This window comes from Triplophysa dalaica, chromosome 1 (genome assembly GCF_015846415.1).
Source record: "Triplophysa dalaica isolate WHDGS20190420 chromosome 1, ASM1584641v1, whole genome shotgun sequence".
Lineage (NCBI taxonomy): Eukaryota > Metazoa > Chordata > Actinopteri > Cypriniformes > Nemacheilidae > Triplophysa > Triplophysa dalaica.
In genome coordinates, this window is record NC_079542.1 from 8875757 (window position 1) to 8893720 (window position 17964).

The 17964-nt window shown below is 39.2% G+C and overlaps 1 protein-coding gene across 2 annotated transcripts in view; it reads left to right on the forward strand.

The window, feature by feature from the left end:
- Positions 1–4328: 4328 nt before the first annotated feature.
- Positions 4329–17964, forward strand: part of LOC130411758 (NACHT and WD repeat domain-containing protein 2) — a 42260-nt gene continuing 28624 nt past the window's right edge. The window contains exons 1-3 of one of the 2 annotated variants that reach the window (XM_056737035.1): positions 4329–4470; positions 5044–5215; positions 10765–10853. In XM_056737035.1, coding sequence (XP_056593013.1) covers positions 4456–4470; positions 5044–5215; positions 10765–10853 — 276 coding nt within the window. In that variant the 5' untranslated portion in view covers positions 4329–4455. Of the gene's footprint in view, positions 4501–5043; positions 5216–10764; positions 10854–17964 lie in introns of both variants that reach the window. The other variant, XM_056737574.1, reaches the window with a different exon arrangement.

Consider the following 17964-nt stretch of genomic DNA (forward strand, 5'->3'; position numbering starts at 1 on the left):
TGATTGTATGTGTGGTTATTGCATTTTTTCATCCAACACAGCGTTAGCCAAACTCATTTTGTGATGACTAAACAACCAATGTCTCCCGTTAATTAGTTTAATTAGAAATTTCTAAAGGATCCCGCGGGCTTGAAAATCAAAGTGAATAATGCAATTCAGCACACTTTAAATGCTTTGACAGAAAGAAGGTTTAATGCCTTTTTCAGCAGTGCTCTGGAAATCGTTTGATATGCTGGAAAATGCGTTCATTGTCAACTTTTTTGCATTTTGCTTCTTTTAATGGAAGATGGGTCTCTTTTGTATTTTATCTTCACCAGGCTGTAAATGTGCTTGCGTCCCTGTATCAGAATAAAAAAGCTGAATAGTGAGCCGTCATGATTGACAGCTTTGCCTGTAATGCATTTTCTGAGATATTGGTATGTTTAACATACATGTTCAGTGTATCTTGGGGATGTTGTTTGTATGACATGCCATAAGCCAAACCTGAAAGGTTAAAGGGTTTTAAATGTGTTCTTAATATAAGAAATTCACAGTTCTGCTTCTTAAATCAATTACAGGTATCTTGAAAGCACATGCACCCTTTCTCTCCCTTTCCTTAATTGTCTGTTGTTGAAATCTTTCCCATTACACCGCTATATATACCTCGCCACCGGAATTATTGTCATGACAACCCATCGGTCTTTTCTCTATCAGTGTCTATTTACTAATCAGACGGCTTTTCTCGTGGGGGGAAAATAAGCATAAACCATGTAAACAACATCTGTCCAACAAACCTGTTGGAACATCTCTATTCTATCATTATGACTAGATCAGCTGTGATTGCTTTTGAAGCTGATGTTTTATGCCCTTGTTTGACGCCTCTTAATCCCATCCTTTTGTGCAGAGGACTTTCACACACACTGTCTCATCAGTGCTAATAGCTAGATTAAGTCGGCATGTTAAGGATATCTCATTCATCATTCAGGCTTTTATTGGCATGTGAGGCGCATGGTTTGTTCAACAAAAACATTTACATTTGCAGAGTCATTGACAGGATTAGCAGCCACGCTTAGCAGGACTGCCCGGAAATTTTGGCATCCCAAACGACTCCATTGTATGGATCATCTATCCGGCTTTCACACGTTGGCAATGTGCTCGATATTTCAGTACGTTTGAGATTTGTATTCCATATTTAGCACACCCTCAACCAATTGTTTCTCCATTTAAAAGTAAAATGGATGAGCATGTCTGTATTAAATGAACAACATTGACTGAATGGAGCAAGACCGTTTGGATTTGGGTTAGTGTATGGTGTTTTGTTTTGCAGTTGCAGTCTTGCACTCGGGCGCTGTCCATGGTTCTGAATATTCCACAGGCTGGATAGCGCAAATTACAACCAACAGTAATTTGTTGTATGTGGAAAATATGTGGAAAATATAGTGTTTTTGAACCTTAAATCTTGTAAACACATTGCATTACATCTAAAACAAACGATAATACTCATTTAAGCCGTGTCATATGAGTCCTTTAAAACCATTGTTGGGTCAAATATAAACCACTTGCTGGGTACTTTAACCCAACGGTTGCATTTGTCCATTTTTGACCCAATGCTGTGTTGAACCAACTCAACATTTTTAGAGAGTAATAAATCAGCATACACTCAAAATCAATTCTGCGTTTTTTTCAACCCATGATTGGATCAAAAGGTGTCAAACCCGACCATTGGGTTATAAATAAAATGATGCTTGGTTGGGTCAAATATGGACATTTTCAAGGTTAAATTGATCCAATGTTAGGGTTTTTCTCTTTTTCCCTAACCCTGGTGTAGTAAGCGACAGGACAGTTGATGAGAGAGGACCGGGCCCGAACATGTTTTACGTTTGTATTCATGTTCTTGTGTTTTACTTCCGTGTTTTTGTTTTGTTCGCCAGTGGTCGGCCGTGAGGGGTCTCCGGCTGTTATTATTTATATTAAAACTTTGTTTAAGCGTCTTCCGGTTCCCGCCTCCTTCCTTCCTTTTATTGAACCTTTCTACACCTGGTTTGAATAGAACCCAGCATTTATATTAGAGTGTATGGTACTTGCATGTAAAATAAAAGGGCTCTTAAAACTCATAATGTGCTTTCCTCAAAAGACCCATGTTTTCAAAACTCCTCCAAAATTATACCAATCTTCATATAAGGAAATAAAGTGGCTCTATTTTCCAATATCATGAGAAAACAATATTCTGCAATAAAACAAGCCAGGTACTTTTACAATCCGTCAAAAATGACACCATTCCGTTTGTCCACACAAATCAGCTTTCTTAACTCAGTCAACCTATATTTAACGCCAAAATCTATATTTTTTTAAACTTGCCCCAAATTGCTATGTGCCAATAGGCCATCCGTCAATGAAGGTCTCTTCAGCACAAAGCCCTTGATCTTATACATTCACATTGTGAGTCTCTCGCCCTCAGAGATGGAGGCAAACAATTTTCACATTCTATGCATTCTTGAACGGAGACAAAGCCCCTGTCTCTCCAGCTATGGAAGCTATGCATGCATTTGTCCCGGGGATTGAGGGTATCGATCTGCGGAGGGGTTATCTGGAGGCGAGGATATGCTGGTGGTGTAGCAGATGTATAGGAGGGTTCTGAGCAGACAAAGGACAGGCGTGGGGAAAAGAAAGGAAGTTGGGCTTTGATTTATGGGTCTCATGGCTGGTGGGTGTCTCTGGCGTCAATGTCGGTACACAAGGATGAATGCACAAAAGTGCATTCATGAGCAGATATTAGCCTTTTCATTCTATCCTTCTGTCTTTCTCTGTCTCTACAGCGCACATATATATCTCCATTCGAATAGCATGTACTATAAACACACCTACAATGTCAAATGTTAATTTAGGAGTCTCTTACATGTACTGTAGGTTAACCAATACATTGGTGGTGCATCGGTGTGGTCTAAAATAAGCAACAAGCCTGGTAAGATAACCATAAGCCATGTAGCCATATGGATTCCAAAATTGTCCCTGTAGAGTTGTTCTGTTTGCATGGCTGCTTCTGTAACAATCCATAATAATAATACATCCATGTTATTGCGTATAGTGATTATTTGGCCTGAAGATTGATTGTTGTGTGTGCATGTGGCCTGCCCGAACACATAAACATTGCACATGTGCTGTTAGTACACAACCTTAAATCACTGATTTCAACATTTTCAATCATTTTAGTTGGATGCATAAATGTGTGTGCGTGTGCATCAACACTTTTCACTTTCCCTAATTGCCAGTGGCATGCTGGGGCTGTTTAAACAAAACCCCACTACATTAGCTTCATGCCGCTCACTGTAAGACTCACATGCATGAGAGAATATGATCTTTCGCACTGCTCTGTGATCAGCACAAGCCATCCGAAGCCTGGCCTGTACCACAGAGTTAGGCACTGCCATACCGATCCAGAGTCGAAAGAGGGGAGTTGCTTCCGTCTTGGAGGGATTACAGCTTTACCGGAAGAGCAGAGGAAAGAAAGGTTAAGCCACTGCTGGTTGCCAGTTTCAGCAACTCTCCTCTTGCGGTGTTCACACGTGCATCATGCAGAGGGTCCGGCCCTTATATTAGAGCATCGTGCCAACAGAACCCAGTGTGGAATCGACAAAGCAATCCTTAAGAACAGTAAGATACTTATTTAAACTAATGTTATTTGAAGTATTGTATGATTGATTTTAAAATAAAATGTCCGGGGAGATGTGCTTGCTCATTTTAAGCTTTCTGATTAGGGTGTTTAATAGATTTTTATCCGAGCCTGCAAGGGTATTTAAAGAGGCTTTGCTTATTACCAGCAATTCGTTTGTCGTTTTTGATCTTTTCTTCTCTCGGACGTGATCAATTCTTGTAGCAGACAGCAACACAGACTGTTCCAAGTTAAGCTATTGAAACATCTTGGTGCTTGATTTGGCAAAGTGCTGAAGAACAGCGTATAGGAGCAGGCACGTCAATTTATTTGAACACTTCTGTCACGTTCATCGTTTCCGTGCACTTTTTGTATTTGAACAAAAACATCTTTGGGGAGGAAATAGGGGAGGTTTAAGCATTTCCCCGAGCGCGCAGCAATGCGGTCCAATCAATTACGTTTAATTCAATTCACTTTAACTTCTAGCACGCTGCGAAAGAGAAGCATTTATTGAAAACGATTCAGAGCCCTCCTCCTCCTCTCGTACCTCTGCTCGCCGCTGCGCATTACGAGACAGCTGGCGATGGGGGGACTATCCCTCCACTCTAATATCTGTCATCTCACTTGTGTTTTCCTCAAGCACTGCGGACAGAAAACACCGTGCGCGGACATTTATAGGACGCGGCAGGAGGAGGATGCTGACCGCCGAGCTTTGAGCAATGACCGTCACTCTTGTGACTGAATTGTAGCCAAAGATATTAAATGGGCGGTCGCCGTCTCCGCTGATTTCCGTGAATACCTGATCGGATACTGTTTAAGGCTCCAGAATGAAGAGGATGAACGTAAGCGCTTCAAGTGTGTTGTGCTAGTGTGTAAGCATGCTGAACGTATCCGTTACATTGAGTTTGTTAGACAGACTGCGTTTCGGCGTAATTTGGTTTACTATACGATTGACGCGCAACTTTGTCTTTGGATGTCTGGTATGTGATCAGAAACGCGACTGAGACAAAGCCACGTTCAACTCGTTGAAACAGCTTTAGATCCGTTGTTTGACCATACACAGACATCGTCGATTGCTTGTTCCCTGTGTGCGGGAATGATAGTAAAGGACTGCGGTTCGCGTAGGACTGCTGGTCTGGCCAGCTCATTGGCACAAGAAATCGGGTTTAAGTGATAAAGTAAACACTATATGTTTGCATTTCTTCTAAAATAAATTCTTACTGCGCGCTGATCTTCCATTTAAGAATATTACCAGCGTTGATTTTGATAGGCAATGTTAATAAGTCAAATGCATCGTTAGATGCAGAGTTGAGGTGAGATGCCAACGAAACGCACGTTTAAAATACGCAGGCAGTCATTCATTCATGAATGATACTGTATTTGTCAGCACGTTGAATTCTTTTCTATGTGTGCAGACGCACTGGAAGTCGCCACCCATGTGGCCGTCTGGAGTGGGGAGCAGGCAGCCCTGTCCCCGTGATTCTGCCCTGCGCAGAGCGGCCATCAGTGGGAACGTCCTTGCGCTCCCTCCGTTCCACGTCCCCACGGGCAGAAGCGTCCGAGTCTTCATCTGTGCCAACCCCGACGGTAAGAGCGCAAAGTATCTCTTTCCAGGCTAGCATTTCTAAATGATCCACGAGTGGTGCGTGCGTAAACTTGACACCTATGCACAATGTTAATCGTGCTCCAATATTCACGTGACTTTATGTATTTGGCAGACGCTTTGGTGCAAAACGACTTACTGTACGATGCATTTCAAGATCTACGTTTTATTAGTATGTGTGAAAATCTCAAACCCATGACCTTTGCGCCAAATGAGCTACAGGAACTTTCCCGTCAACCAGAAGGACACCTGTTAATCCCCAAACGATGTGCAAGACGCGCGTTATCATCAAATATGTTAATGAACCAGATTTTACAGTAATGGATTCAGACGGTTCCATATTATCCCATTTCATAACACACGCTGCCATCCTCAGAGATCCGTCTGTCTATTATGTTTGCAGCAGTGCTGTCCCGTGTGCTTTGACAAGACCAGCAGTGACATCGGTTAGTGGAGCCGTCTGTTTTATCGCTGGTCCATAGAAGCAAATGCTTGGCAACCGTGTCACAAATTTCGCACAGTTACACAATCTTCCTTAGTTGCGTTATAGGGAATCTCTCACGCTGTTAGTTCAAGACTGTGTAAAATTCTTGCTCGCAGTCGGTCATCGTTACCACCATCGATTTCTCGTTTATACACGTACAGTCTAAAACCCAATCCTGCTTAGAATTGACCTCAAAATAAATGAGTGCAACGGGAACCAGGCGGCACATATGCCGTCATACATTTAAATATGGGCTGCAGGGAGACCTTAAAATAGTACTTCTAATCTAGGAGTAAACAAGCCAAGGGAAAGTACTTTGCTGTAGAAGTGGGTAAGAAGAGTGAGAAAGAGGAGAAATTCGAGTGGAGAGGTGACCATGAAGGACCTTTGGGTACATTGCACTGGTGAGGGGATTGTCTTAATAAAATGATGATGAATTGAATAGCAATAAAACCATTGATATTCTCTACTGAAGATGTTTCACCCTGTGGATGTATTGTGCTCACACACTCCTGATGCACAATAATATTCTGATATCATTTGTTGAAAAAACAGACCATTATTAATTTCCCAAACTAAAACATTTCAAATAAGTAAAAATAATATTTTTGCATTATTCGCCTTCTGTTTGTGCATAAGGAGACAGCTCAGTCAGACAGCTCTCACCTCACTCACATTTTTGCATTATCACCTTACACTTTTATTAAACGGATGCAATTCATCCTTGTCTTATACTAGATTACTGTTTTGCATTAGATAGTGACCAGAGGAATTTTCTTCCAGTCAACAACGGTCAGCTTTAGAAACTGCTGGACGGAGATGATTTAGTGAGATGCAGAGGTGACCGGTGTGCGCAGAAGGTGTACTTGGGACTGTGATGTGGCTGACTTATAAATGTACAACCCAGAGGTCATTCATTCATTTGTCAAGGTGGAGAATTAATGATACAGAACTATGCGTTTCCTCTGTCCTTCTGCGGCTGAAACAGTCTGCTGTTGGGATTTGGTGCAATGCTCTTCCCCCTTAAGCACTAGAGGGTGCAATTTGTGCATCACAGAATTACAAGTGGAGTTGACCTTAGCACACATACACAGTAGTCTCAATAGTTTCACTTTAACAGTTTCTCTGACTTGAGAGCAATGATCTCAATTTAAGTTAGGGGCAGGTTTGGGGGTTAGATGTAGTTCAAGACAGCACCTGTCAGAATCTTGAGGATGTCTGAGGAAATGTATACCACAACATTAAATGCTTGTTTGGTTTTGTATGTGTCTCTGTAGGCCAACCAATGGCTCCTACAGTTTGTGTAGTTTTTTTTACTGCTTTAAAGACCTTGAATTGAACACTGTACTGTATAATATAGTGTGTGTTTTTAGCCGAGCTGATTTATTAATGTGCTTTCACAATCTTTTAACCTGGAACTAAGTACAACAGTTAAATCAAGTTGAGAGACCAGGGTCCAAAATTACCATCCACAAATCAGTAATTTATTTAACTTTTCAGCATGTTAAGAGTTGATATTAAGCACAAAATAGCATTGGTTTCTAGGTATTGCATTTAGAAAACACTCCAACGGCTTATCATAATAATAGGTAATTATGTGCTTAAATATTCAGATAATATTGATGCCTTTGAGCATTTAGTAATTAGTTTACTAATGCCATGTAGCTAATGGATTCCTAACAGGGACGTGTTTTAGTCACCAAAGGGATTTAAGCACACATGATCACGAGTAAACTTCTCATTGCATCGTCCTCAATCTTGCAAGAGAAAGAGACCTTTCCTAATCCCTCAAAGGCGTCTGCTTCGGCATCAAACAGCTCTATCACACTGAGCTCATCTATATGCAGTTATTGTGCTTCTGAAGACACATGCGAAAGCCCCATGGGAACGACATCTCCCCAGATTCTAGACATGATGGGAGGGAGTGTATGAACGAGACACAGTTATAGATCCAGTTTGGGATTCAAAACGATGTGGATATTCATAAACTATTTAAGCACATTTAGAACATTAAATGACTGTAAAAAGCTTTTTCTGAAGACGGTTCCTTCGTGGCCATGTTGCCTGACGTCTATATTTTTCCATGCACGCAATACAGGAGGGGATTGTTGTGGAAGTAAGGGTTTTTTGAAAGTATGGTTTATTTTTCAGGGATAGAGCAAAGTTGAAAGGATACTGAGAGATGTTAGGGATGAGTCATTTAATGTGGAACATAAAGAGCAATTTTGTTCCTTTATTTTCCTCCTTTTTCTTTACTTGTGTCTGAGATGATGTCTAATGGCAGCTTTTGATTTGGTCTACAATGCTTTATTATAGAAATCTAAGTCTTGTTCAAATCTTTTCTTTCCTCACAACATCGCACGACTCCCTTCTTCATCTTTCCTTGCTTCCCTTCCTCCATTCAATCCAATCTCCTTTTTAATAATACTCCCCACCCCGCCTTAGGAATGAGCTCACTAGTTGTACCTCTTGTTGTTCCTGTTTTTATTATCGTCAATCATGACAAACATGGCACATGTGTATGTGAAAGCCAGCCAGTTCAATAGCTACAGTAACAAATGTACAATACATTCTTGCTTTCTCTCAAAATATTTCACACCTTATTTCTTTGAAACAGTTCTTGATTTATAAATGTTGAAAGTTAAGATCTGATATGAGAATGTGTTTTTTAAAGCGTGTGGCATGTGAAATGTCTTCGCCAGTATGAGGTGCTTTTGACAGTGTTTGTCTTGTTTACTGACAAAATCACTGATCACGAAACGATTTGACAATTTTCACAGTTCATTATACTGTAAGCATATAAGTACATCTGTGCCAAAATGATCACACAATGAAGTTATATTTTTAACTTTGTTAGCAAAAAAGAAAGCCTTAATTCACTTATGATCTTCCCTTCAACCGTAGCTGGAATCCATCTGGCATTCGGATCCATCATTTAAAATGCATTTAATTTCAACACTTGCAAGATTCAGTGCTAAATCTTGACAGACTGAGTCCTGTCATTGTATGTAAAGATTCATCAAAAATGTGTGTTCCATAGAAAAAAAACAATATACAGCTTTTGATTGACACCTGAATGAATGAAGAATGATTTTTGGGTGAGCCGTTTCTTTAGTGCTCTGCTTGTCAAGTTTTATGTTAAGGAAAAAAGAACAAAAAAGGGTGAAAGAAGCGGGAATGAGATGAAAAGAGAATAGAAGGTTATCAATGCTGCAGGTTCAAAGACAAGGGGGTGGGTAAACCTGTAGGCATGTTTTATCACAGACAAAGACTGCAAAAGAACAAAAAAGAAGACGACAGCTTGAAAGACGTGATAGGCTGCGACTGGATACTTTATAGTACGGCTCAAATACCATCCTAAAAAAAGATCAAAATGGACAGATATGAAAGATTAAACACACAAGAGGTCCACAAGCTGTTCTTGTACCGACCAAAAACTCTTGAATGGATTGACACAGATATCTAAAGCATATTCAACACACATGATTGGCCTTCATTTTAAATCTCAAGTCAGAGTTTCCCGATCCCTGTCGGCTATCGGCGGATGTCTGAAAATGGGAAAACTGATGCTGACTGGCAAAAGAGGGAAAGATGTTGCAAGAGTTGAAACATGTGTCGATAACAGAAAACTGCTTAAGATTTTCTACTTGCTGTCAGTCCGAGGTAAATCAAAGAATGACAGACAAAGGAAGACAGAGGAGAGGATAAAAAGATATGTTTCACCAAACGTAGGGATATCATGTGACCTTGAAACAGTTGACTGTCATCATGCATTCTCAGCCTAAATCTTTAACCTTTAGAACACATTAAAGGGTTGTTATTGCAGTGTTAACTGTTCTGCAACGTAAAGGGATATGTCACCCAAAAATGAAAATTCTTGTCATCATTTAGTCTCCCTCTTGTCATTTAAAACTTGTGTGACTTTCTTTCTGTCACATAACACAAAAGAAGATATTTTGAACGAATTTTGGTAACCGAACAGCTGGCATCCATTTACTTTTATTGTACGAACACAAAACCAATGCAAGTTAATGGGTGCCGGTTATCAACATTCTTCAAAATATCTTCTTTCGTGTTCTGTGGTAGAGAGAAAGTCATACAGGTTTGAAATGATAAGAGGGTCAAGTAAATGATGACAAAATGTAAATTTTTGGTTGAATGGGTCAACTCTCATGTCTCATATTGCTCTGGCTGTCCGTGACAAAGAGTGTCATGTAATATACAGCAACTGACTGATGTTAAGTACAATACACATGCACGTCCACATAAAACACGCACACACACACATGGTCATCTCTGTTTTCAAATCATGCTGGCAGCTAACCCCAGTGAGAGAAAATACAATGTATGAAAGAACAGAGTCTTGAAGAGGATGAAAGGTATTGTGAGCAAAACATTTGTATGTGTTATGTGTGTTTTGCTTTTAAAGGGATAGTTCACCCCAAAATGAAAATTATTTCCTTATTTACTTGCCCTCATATCATTCCAAACCTGTGGGACTTTCTTTCATCTCGGGAATACAAAAGAAGATATTTTGAAGAAAGTTGGAAACCAAGCAAGACTGCCCTCCATTGTATGGACACAAAACCACTCAGACATTTCTCAAAATATCTTCTTTTGTGTTCCACAGAAGAAAATAAGCCATAAATATCTGGAATGACATTAGGGCACAAATAATTTTCATTTTGGGGTGAACTTTCCCTTTAGGCATTTGTGCCTATGACTTAAAAATCTTCTTCCACACTAACAACCATCACATGGTAAAGCAATGGTTTTACTAGGGTACTCCCATGATATTCTTTAAAGCACCACATAAATAAAATGGTACGTGGGTATTTATAAGGGATCATTGTATCATGGTGTATATCGAAGAACTGCGATTGTACCATCAGATACAATCACTGTAAAATGGTGGCACCTCAGACATTTTTTTTGATTGACAGTCTGTTACAATGTAAGATACAGACAATTATAAAGAATGATTTATGTTCATGTACAGATAAATGTTTGCTACATTGTCCTCTGATTATTCTTTGTTTTTTGTTACAGACACAGAAGCAGAGAGAAATGCTCTTAAAGAACATGTCTATCCCAAACTACGGGACTTCTGCAGGGAAAACTATGGCATTGAATTCCAGGTAACAGACTATCTGTGGGTACATCTCAGTCTGTAGTAGCCATAAGGTTCATGACCAATTTAAACACATTTCTTTTCTTTTTTGTTTCTCTTTATTTGCTTTCCTCTGTTTCTCAGTGGGTTTAAAAGATTGAGTGGCTTTGGGACTATTGTGTGATCTCTGCAATGATATGCCCAATGCAAGACGCAAACATGCCTCTTATATTCGCCCTCAGGAACGTGGCCCTATATTCTCCACTCTCTTCCTCTTCTCTGGAGAGGTATTTACAATGCAAATGGCCTGTTGTTGAGAGAATGGAGCAGTGGAGAGATTTTTATCAGGCAATTTGATAAACAAATGCAGTCTCTGGAACAGGCACCATGGCCAGTGGCACAGACAGCACGCTGAGATTGGACATAGGGCTTGACCTGATTCGGAGAGTTTACCCTTAAGGAATATAATTTTATATAAGATATTATGCCTCATTAAACAGCAGCCTAGCCTGTGATTTGGGTTTGTTTTTGGTGCTGCCGGAAAAGTGACTTTTGAATTACAGTCTCATAATTAGTTCCAGTTCTTAGAATATTTTATCCATATTAACAAGGCGGAAATGTTTTAGACATCAAAGTGCTTCTGCAGCCTTACGAGCAAAAACAACTGGGATTGTCATTTTTTTAGTGCTTGATACAAATACCAGTGAAATGTCACTGTTCTCGGTATAAATTTTAATACAACAGCCCAAACTATAAGCAAGTAACATTTATCAAATTCAAGTATTAATAAAAGCAGCAAAATAACAATGATGCAAATCAGGTAAACATTAATTTTGCAAGTTGACTGGTATGGTTGAAAGTGCATTATTAAGGTCCAGTGTATGAAATGTAGATGAGGTTGGTGAGGTTGCATCTAACAGCTCACTCCAAGCCTCTCTTTCAAAGTACTACGGAGGCTGACACAGAACTAAGATGTAGTCATGTTTTCACTTCTTTGCCAAAGGACTTTACATATTTACGAAACACACTCTGTAGAGCAGTTTGTCCGTTTAGGGCTACCGTAGAAACAATATGGTGATTTCCATGTAAGGGGACCCGTGGTGTATGTAGATTGAAATAGCTCATTCTAAGGAAATAAAAACATAACACTTAATAATGTAAGTTCTTTATATTCATCTGAAGACATAGTTAATATGTACATTATCTAAAAAAATAGTATTTTCAAAATTACACATTGGACCTTCTAAACTTCTTGCATGCAGTCAGAGTTTAGTTAACCAGACCAGAGCACTGAATTGTTTTCTCTTTTTATGTCAATATTGATGTTTGATGAATGGTAAGTGGCAGGTCTATTAGACTGCATTAACTCTGCCAGTAATGCACAGATCGAATATTCTGACACATCTGTTTTTTTTTCTCTATCCAAATGTATGAAGTAATGGCTTACTCTTCACACTACCATTGGTTGTTGTCTCGTTGCTTTTCTGCTTATTTGCATAAAGTTGATTTTTGAGGTGAAGCCCCTAAACTAACCGTATCTCCACATCCTATCATCATAGATGAGCAGTTCTAACAGTGCTTGCATGATCATGAATCTGTCAGCTCATCCACATCAGGTGTGACTGATCTGAGAGTGAGATGACACATGAAGGCCAGTCATCTGTCTAGGCTAGTCATTGATCTGCCAGACATGTAGTTCATGTTTGGGCTGTTTAGAATCCCTTGACACCTTGTGGCGTCCAGTGCTAGGAGAGATAACTAATCAAATAAACATTTCTTCATCTGCAGATATGGTTTTGGCAAAGAAAGTAGTCACTGTGTTGCTGTGTTTTGCCAGTCTTGCTATGAGGTTGTTCAAAGGCATTTGCATAAAGTTGAGCAAATTTAAACTTTGTCAAGTATCTAGACATGCCCACTTCTTGTCGCCAATGGTCACATTCACTCTGGATGTAGCTAGGCTACCACTGACATGAATGACATCGCTTTGTCGCTGGCGGTCTGAACGGGGCTTAAGGCTTCAAAAGATGATTATGGGGCAGTTTCATAGACAAGGCTTAAGGCTAGTCCCAGACTAAAATTATAGTTTGAACTGTCCTAACTTGCCCTGATATAGGCTTATCTTTAAATTTGCCAGTGTCATTGTTTTGTCTCAAGATGCAATATCAGTAGTGTTTTTTTTTTCTAATGCATTTTAAATATCCTTTTTTAGTTGAAGATATTTTTGTTGCTTTTATAAAAATACCTTAGAAGAATACATTGCTGGTGTGCATCTCGAGACAAAACAATGGCACTGATATAATTTAAGATATTTCTGGCCAAAAACAGGTCACACATTCATTCTAGTCTGGGACAATCCTTCAGCCTTGTCTGTGAAACCGCTCCTAAAAGGCTTAAGCCGTGTGTCCACCGAGGTGTTTACGCCTGCGTCCGGCGTGTTTTTTCAATTGTTTTCAACGGTAGCGCCGCGCTTCTAAAAAAGCCATGAGTAGACTTTTTTATTCGCTCAGCGCTAGTGCTATGCGTTTTCCCACGATCGGCGCCTTGTGTCGACCAAGCGCCCAGAGTTGAAAAACGCTCAACTGTGAGCAGAACGTTGCGCCCTGCAGCGGGGATTTTCAGCCGAGCTCCTACCATTTTCAGCCGCGTAAATGCGCCTCGGTGGACACAGCCCAGAAGTGTTGGCTTAAGCTAAGCCTTGTCTGTGAAACTGGGCCCAAATCATAGACTTAAAGCAGAAAACATGTTGTCAGAAAATCCTGAATTTTGAATTGTCTTCTTGAGTTTGGAGTTTAATTTTGCAAGGTCTTGTATTTTGAAGTTTTCTCAATTATGTTTCGTGGGGCCGGTTGCACTGAGGGGATTTTCCAAACGGAAGTGAGCATCCCTATGCCCTACTCCCTTCGAAGGGCTGACTCCTTGAAGTGAACTCTTTGAAGGGTTTAGGGCAATAATGTCTCTCGTGTATGCTTTTGGAACTCCCTGCACAAAGTGAATGACGAGCCAAATGTTAAATGCCTCTGCCTTTCTGCTTGTGCATCATTGTAGCTTATGTAGCCTGACACCTTCCTATTGAATGTGAGGCCACAGGTGTGTGTAAACATGGCTCATAAAAATCTTATTAATGTCATCTTGGCTTCACTTTCACCATGTTTTTATTTTTAAATAAATTGAAAGGAATGAGAGAGAGGGGGGAGAGAGAGATAGATAGAGGGAGAGAGAGATAGAGGTGTGAGAGAGAAAAAGAGAGAGAGAAAATGGACAAAGAGGTGAGTTCTCTCATCCGGCAAATATGATGTGGCAAATTGTGATTCTCTATGGTCACCGTTATTTGATTCTATTTCCTGTGATGTCCCTCGGAGGGTTGGTGTGTGTTGTTGGAGAGAGAAAGAATGTGTGTGTGTGTGTGTGTGTGTGTGTGTGTGTGTTTGCGTGCTGAAGGATGCATCTTCTTCCAGTCACAGCTAATACTTGCACACTAAATCCCTGTAACAGTTTTGCCTTCAGATCTGAAGAAAACTGTAATAAGCTTTTACAGTGTAGGGGAAGAATTAGGGTGTATGCTATAATCTGCTTAATGTGACAAATTATAATGATAAGAAAACATGATAATATACATTCAACTTTAGTTTCATTGAGTTGTAGTAGATGAGTATTATATAAATTACAGAGGGGGAGGTTGCTTTATAGTGTGTTATAATGTGATTTTTCTGGATGACTTTTATTTTGAATCAAAACAATAATCTCTAACATGTTATTTTCACACTTTTTTATTTTATTTTCTTGAAAATAGAATAGCAATACTTGGAAGTCGAATGATATCTAAGAACGCACTAATCTCAGACCCATGTGATGTCTGAAGAGACTGACAGACTGAAAATAACTGCGTTGTGCATTTGTTTGTACTTGTAATGAGTTATTCTTCGTAATAATCTTGAATCAAATCATTTTTGAATTCTCTGTTCAAAAATGAAATCAGCGTGTCCATAAAATTATAATGTTTTTATTTCAGTCTGTCCGAAAGCACTTCCACATCCCTGTCTCGCTGTTATCCAGATGGTCACACTTGTCCTGAAACCCTAACTGACCATTTAAACAACTGTGTAATGTGTTCCCAAACTCCCATTTAGCTTCCAGTCAACTTAATCACATCAACCATCATAATTTCAACATGCACATGCACACCATGACGTCCTGCTTTTATACAAACAATACCTTTTAATGAAGCTCTTAATAGTTCAATGGGGGAGCAGGAGACGAGCTGAAGGCACTTGCAAATGGCTGGTACTGTAATAGCGTTTGGCTGCCATGGCGACGGCAGCAGAGGCGAGGTTTGATTACAAGGCTGAAGTCGAGGCTGTGGGAAGGGCAGTAGAGCCGCCTGACACATTCAGACCATCAAACCTAGTAATAAGCATGTGTCTTTGTAATGCTTTTGAAGTGTTGTTTGGACAATTATTTGGCAAAAAGGCAAATTGCAGCATATCAGGGAATATGGGTTTAATTTTAAAAAGCAAAATAAAAATGCATTAAAAACCTCCCAGGAAATAAATCATACATTAAGTGCCATTTTATTCGTTATTAATATTTGTTGGCCCTTTTTTATGATATTGTACCATATTTGATTTTATGGTACTAAGTAAACAAAAAACTATGTTTTATAGTATGTTTTGATAACTTTATTTGCTATTAATATTTGTTCATCCTTTTATAACACTGTACAATATTTGCTTGTTTGGTACAAAAATGAACTGACTTTTTGAGCCTACACATGAAAACGCATGTTGGAACTAAAGTGAATTCTTTGGAATACAGACTAAAGGTTGGTCTCGTATGAAAAAAGAAAAGAAGCTGATTATTGCTAAAATCACACACACAAAAGAAAATGTTATGCTGTTAGGTTTATGGTAGAGAATAAATAAAAAATGTTTGTTTTTCTTTGATTAAAAAATACATACAGGTTGCAAAAGGATAACAAAAAATCCAAGCACGCTCCTTATAAAAAAGAATCAATTACTCTCCCTACATAAATTATTTTAAAAAACACCAAAGAAATCTGTATTCTAGAGTCTTTGACCTTTCCAATGATATATAGTTGTCATGATTCGATTAGAAATTGCATGCACAATATTGACGCAATCTTAGGTGTCCTGTAAACAGAACGGGTGACAGTTAACAGGATACGATATTTTTGGATTAATTTATTTGGCAATGAGATGAATAACAGCATATTGGTGAACTGAGGTAAAAGGTAAAAAAAACATGCACACATAGTGGAATTGGGCAGGTAAAGAGAGGAATTTACTCTGTGAATGTGACGTCAGGCTGATAAGGTTTGTTATGTCAGAATAAGATAAATTGCTCTTTAAATATCTTTTGTTTTTGGAATAGTGTGATCAAGTAAACTTCTTTTCCAACTTTCTTTCGGACCTCTATTTAATAGACTCTGTGACATCGAGAAATTGTGTGTTGACCTGCAGTAGACCAAACACAGAAATTGCAGTTTGTGCTATAGTAACTATGTGGTTTAATTGCGTTTTTAGGTTCATAAAGGTGATAAAGTGGATTGTGAACCAAGTAACCCTTTAGCTGGTGGCTTATTTGCACTCCTCGGTAGACCATGAATCAACCTCTACTGGCACCCTGGGAAGTTGTGTAAGCGCTTTATGCTGGCGATAGCACATTGGCTATGTCAGCATTCATTGGGGCTTCATCGGATGAGAAGGCGAGGAAAAAGGATGGAAAACAGCTGAAGGGTAACAGGAACAGGAAGAGATGAAAATATACAGGGACAGAGATCGAGGTACAAATGCTCACTTCTCTTGGGGCTTGTGTGTTGTTGTGCCGGGCCCATTGATCCAGGGCCTTGTATGGAATTAATGTGACTTCTTCGTTCTGACTTCAAACGTATCGATTAGCCATTTGCAGGAAAAAAGGCCATTTTCATTCCAGGCATAGACATGATTGATGTAAGGTTTTATGGTTTTAACATTTGGCTGCTCTCTCTCTCTCGCTCTCTCTCTTTCTCTGTTTCTTTCTCTCTCTCTCCCTCTCTCTCTGCCTTTTTTTCTCTGACTCTCCCTCATCTAAATTGATAAGGCAGGCAGCTGGTTGCCATAGCAGTAGTCTAATTGCAGAAGCACTCAAGATCAGTGCATTGTGGGTATTGTGAGAGATAAGATGAAGGCATGGAGATTGGTGACTGCTCCAAGGGTCTGAAGACGTGGTTCTCTCTTTAGGGTGGCTGAGCAAACAGTGTGATAAATCAGGAAACGGGTGGTTGACGTGACATGGGATTTTCACTGTCACACATGATAAAATCAAAATGATTAGTACTGTGATCATTTAAAATCCAGTGAATGGTTAAGCATATGTTACATGGACCTGTCGTTATAAAGCTGCTTTGTTATTCGATTTTTTTAATTTTGAGCCAAATCTCAAAATTGTCCTAGGGTGTGACTGTCTCAAGCATTCAGTAAATTTTAATGTAAATGGCAGTAAATGGCAATAATGTTTTCATCCATATATTTCTAGAAGCGTAGGAACTTGATACATTTTGTCTCTGAAAACCAAGTCCTCTGGTGTGACACCAGATCCTGATTTGAAATCAGGCAAATCCACAAACAACATTAATATGCCAAAAAGACCCCATTCAAGATCATGTTACTGAAGCCCCTGTGAGGCACATGACGTGTATACATGATCTCAAAATTGTTCCAATATTTCACTTTTTACATAATCATGGAAAGTTGAGCAAATTATTTTTGCTGACTGCTGTTGACAGGTTAGCTAGAAACAGCAAGGTCGTCATCTGAGACAAAAGACTGAACCTCCTTTCTGGTGTGACGGATAATGTTCACTGTTGTGACAACTGTACCGTCACACAAGAGGACAAGGTCAATTTAATAATAATTGTTGAACTCATTTCTTATTCATTTTTGATAATTTGTGGTGTTCTCAAATGTGATTGTTACATTAATTACAGTTTTTCTTTTTGAAGAAAATGTATTCTGGTAAGTGTCATGCAAATGAATAAAATATGGTACTACTTTGGGAGAATTTAAAATGTGGATTCAAAAATGATTTATTAATTAAATGTGTGATGAACTGGGCTTGTTTATTGTTTTATACTGTTGTATAAG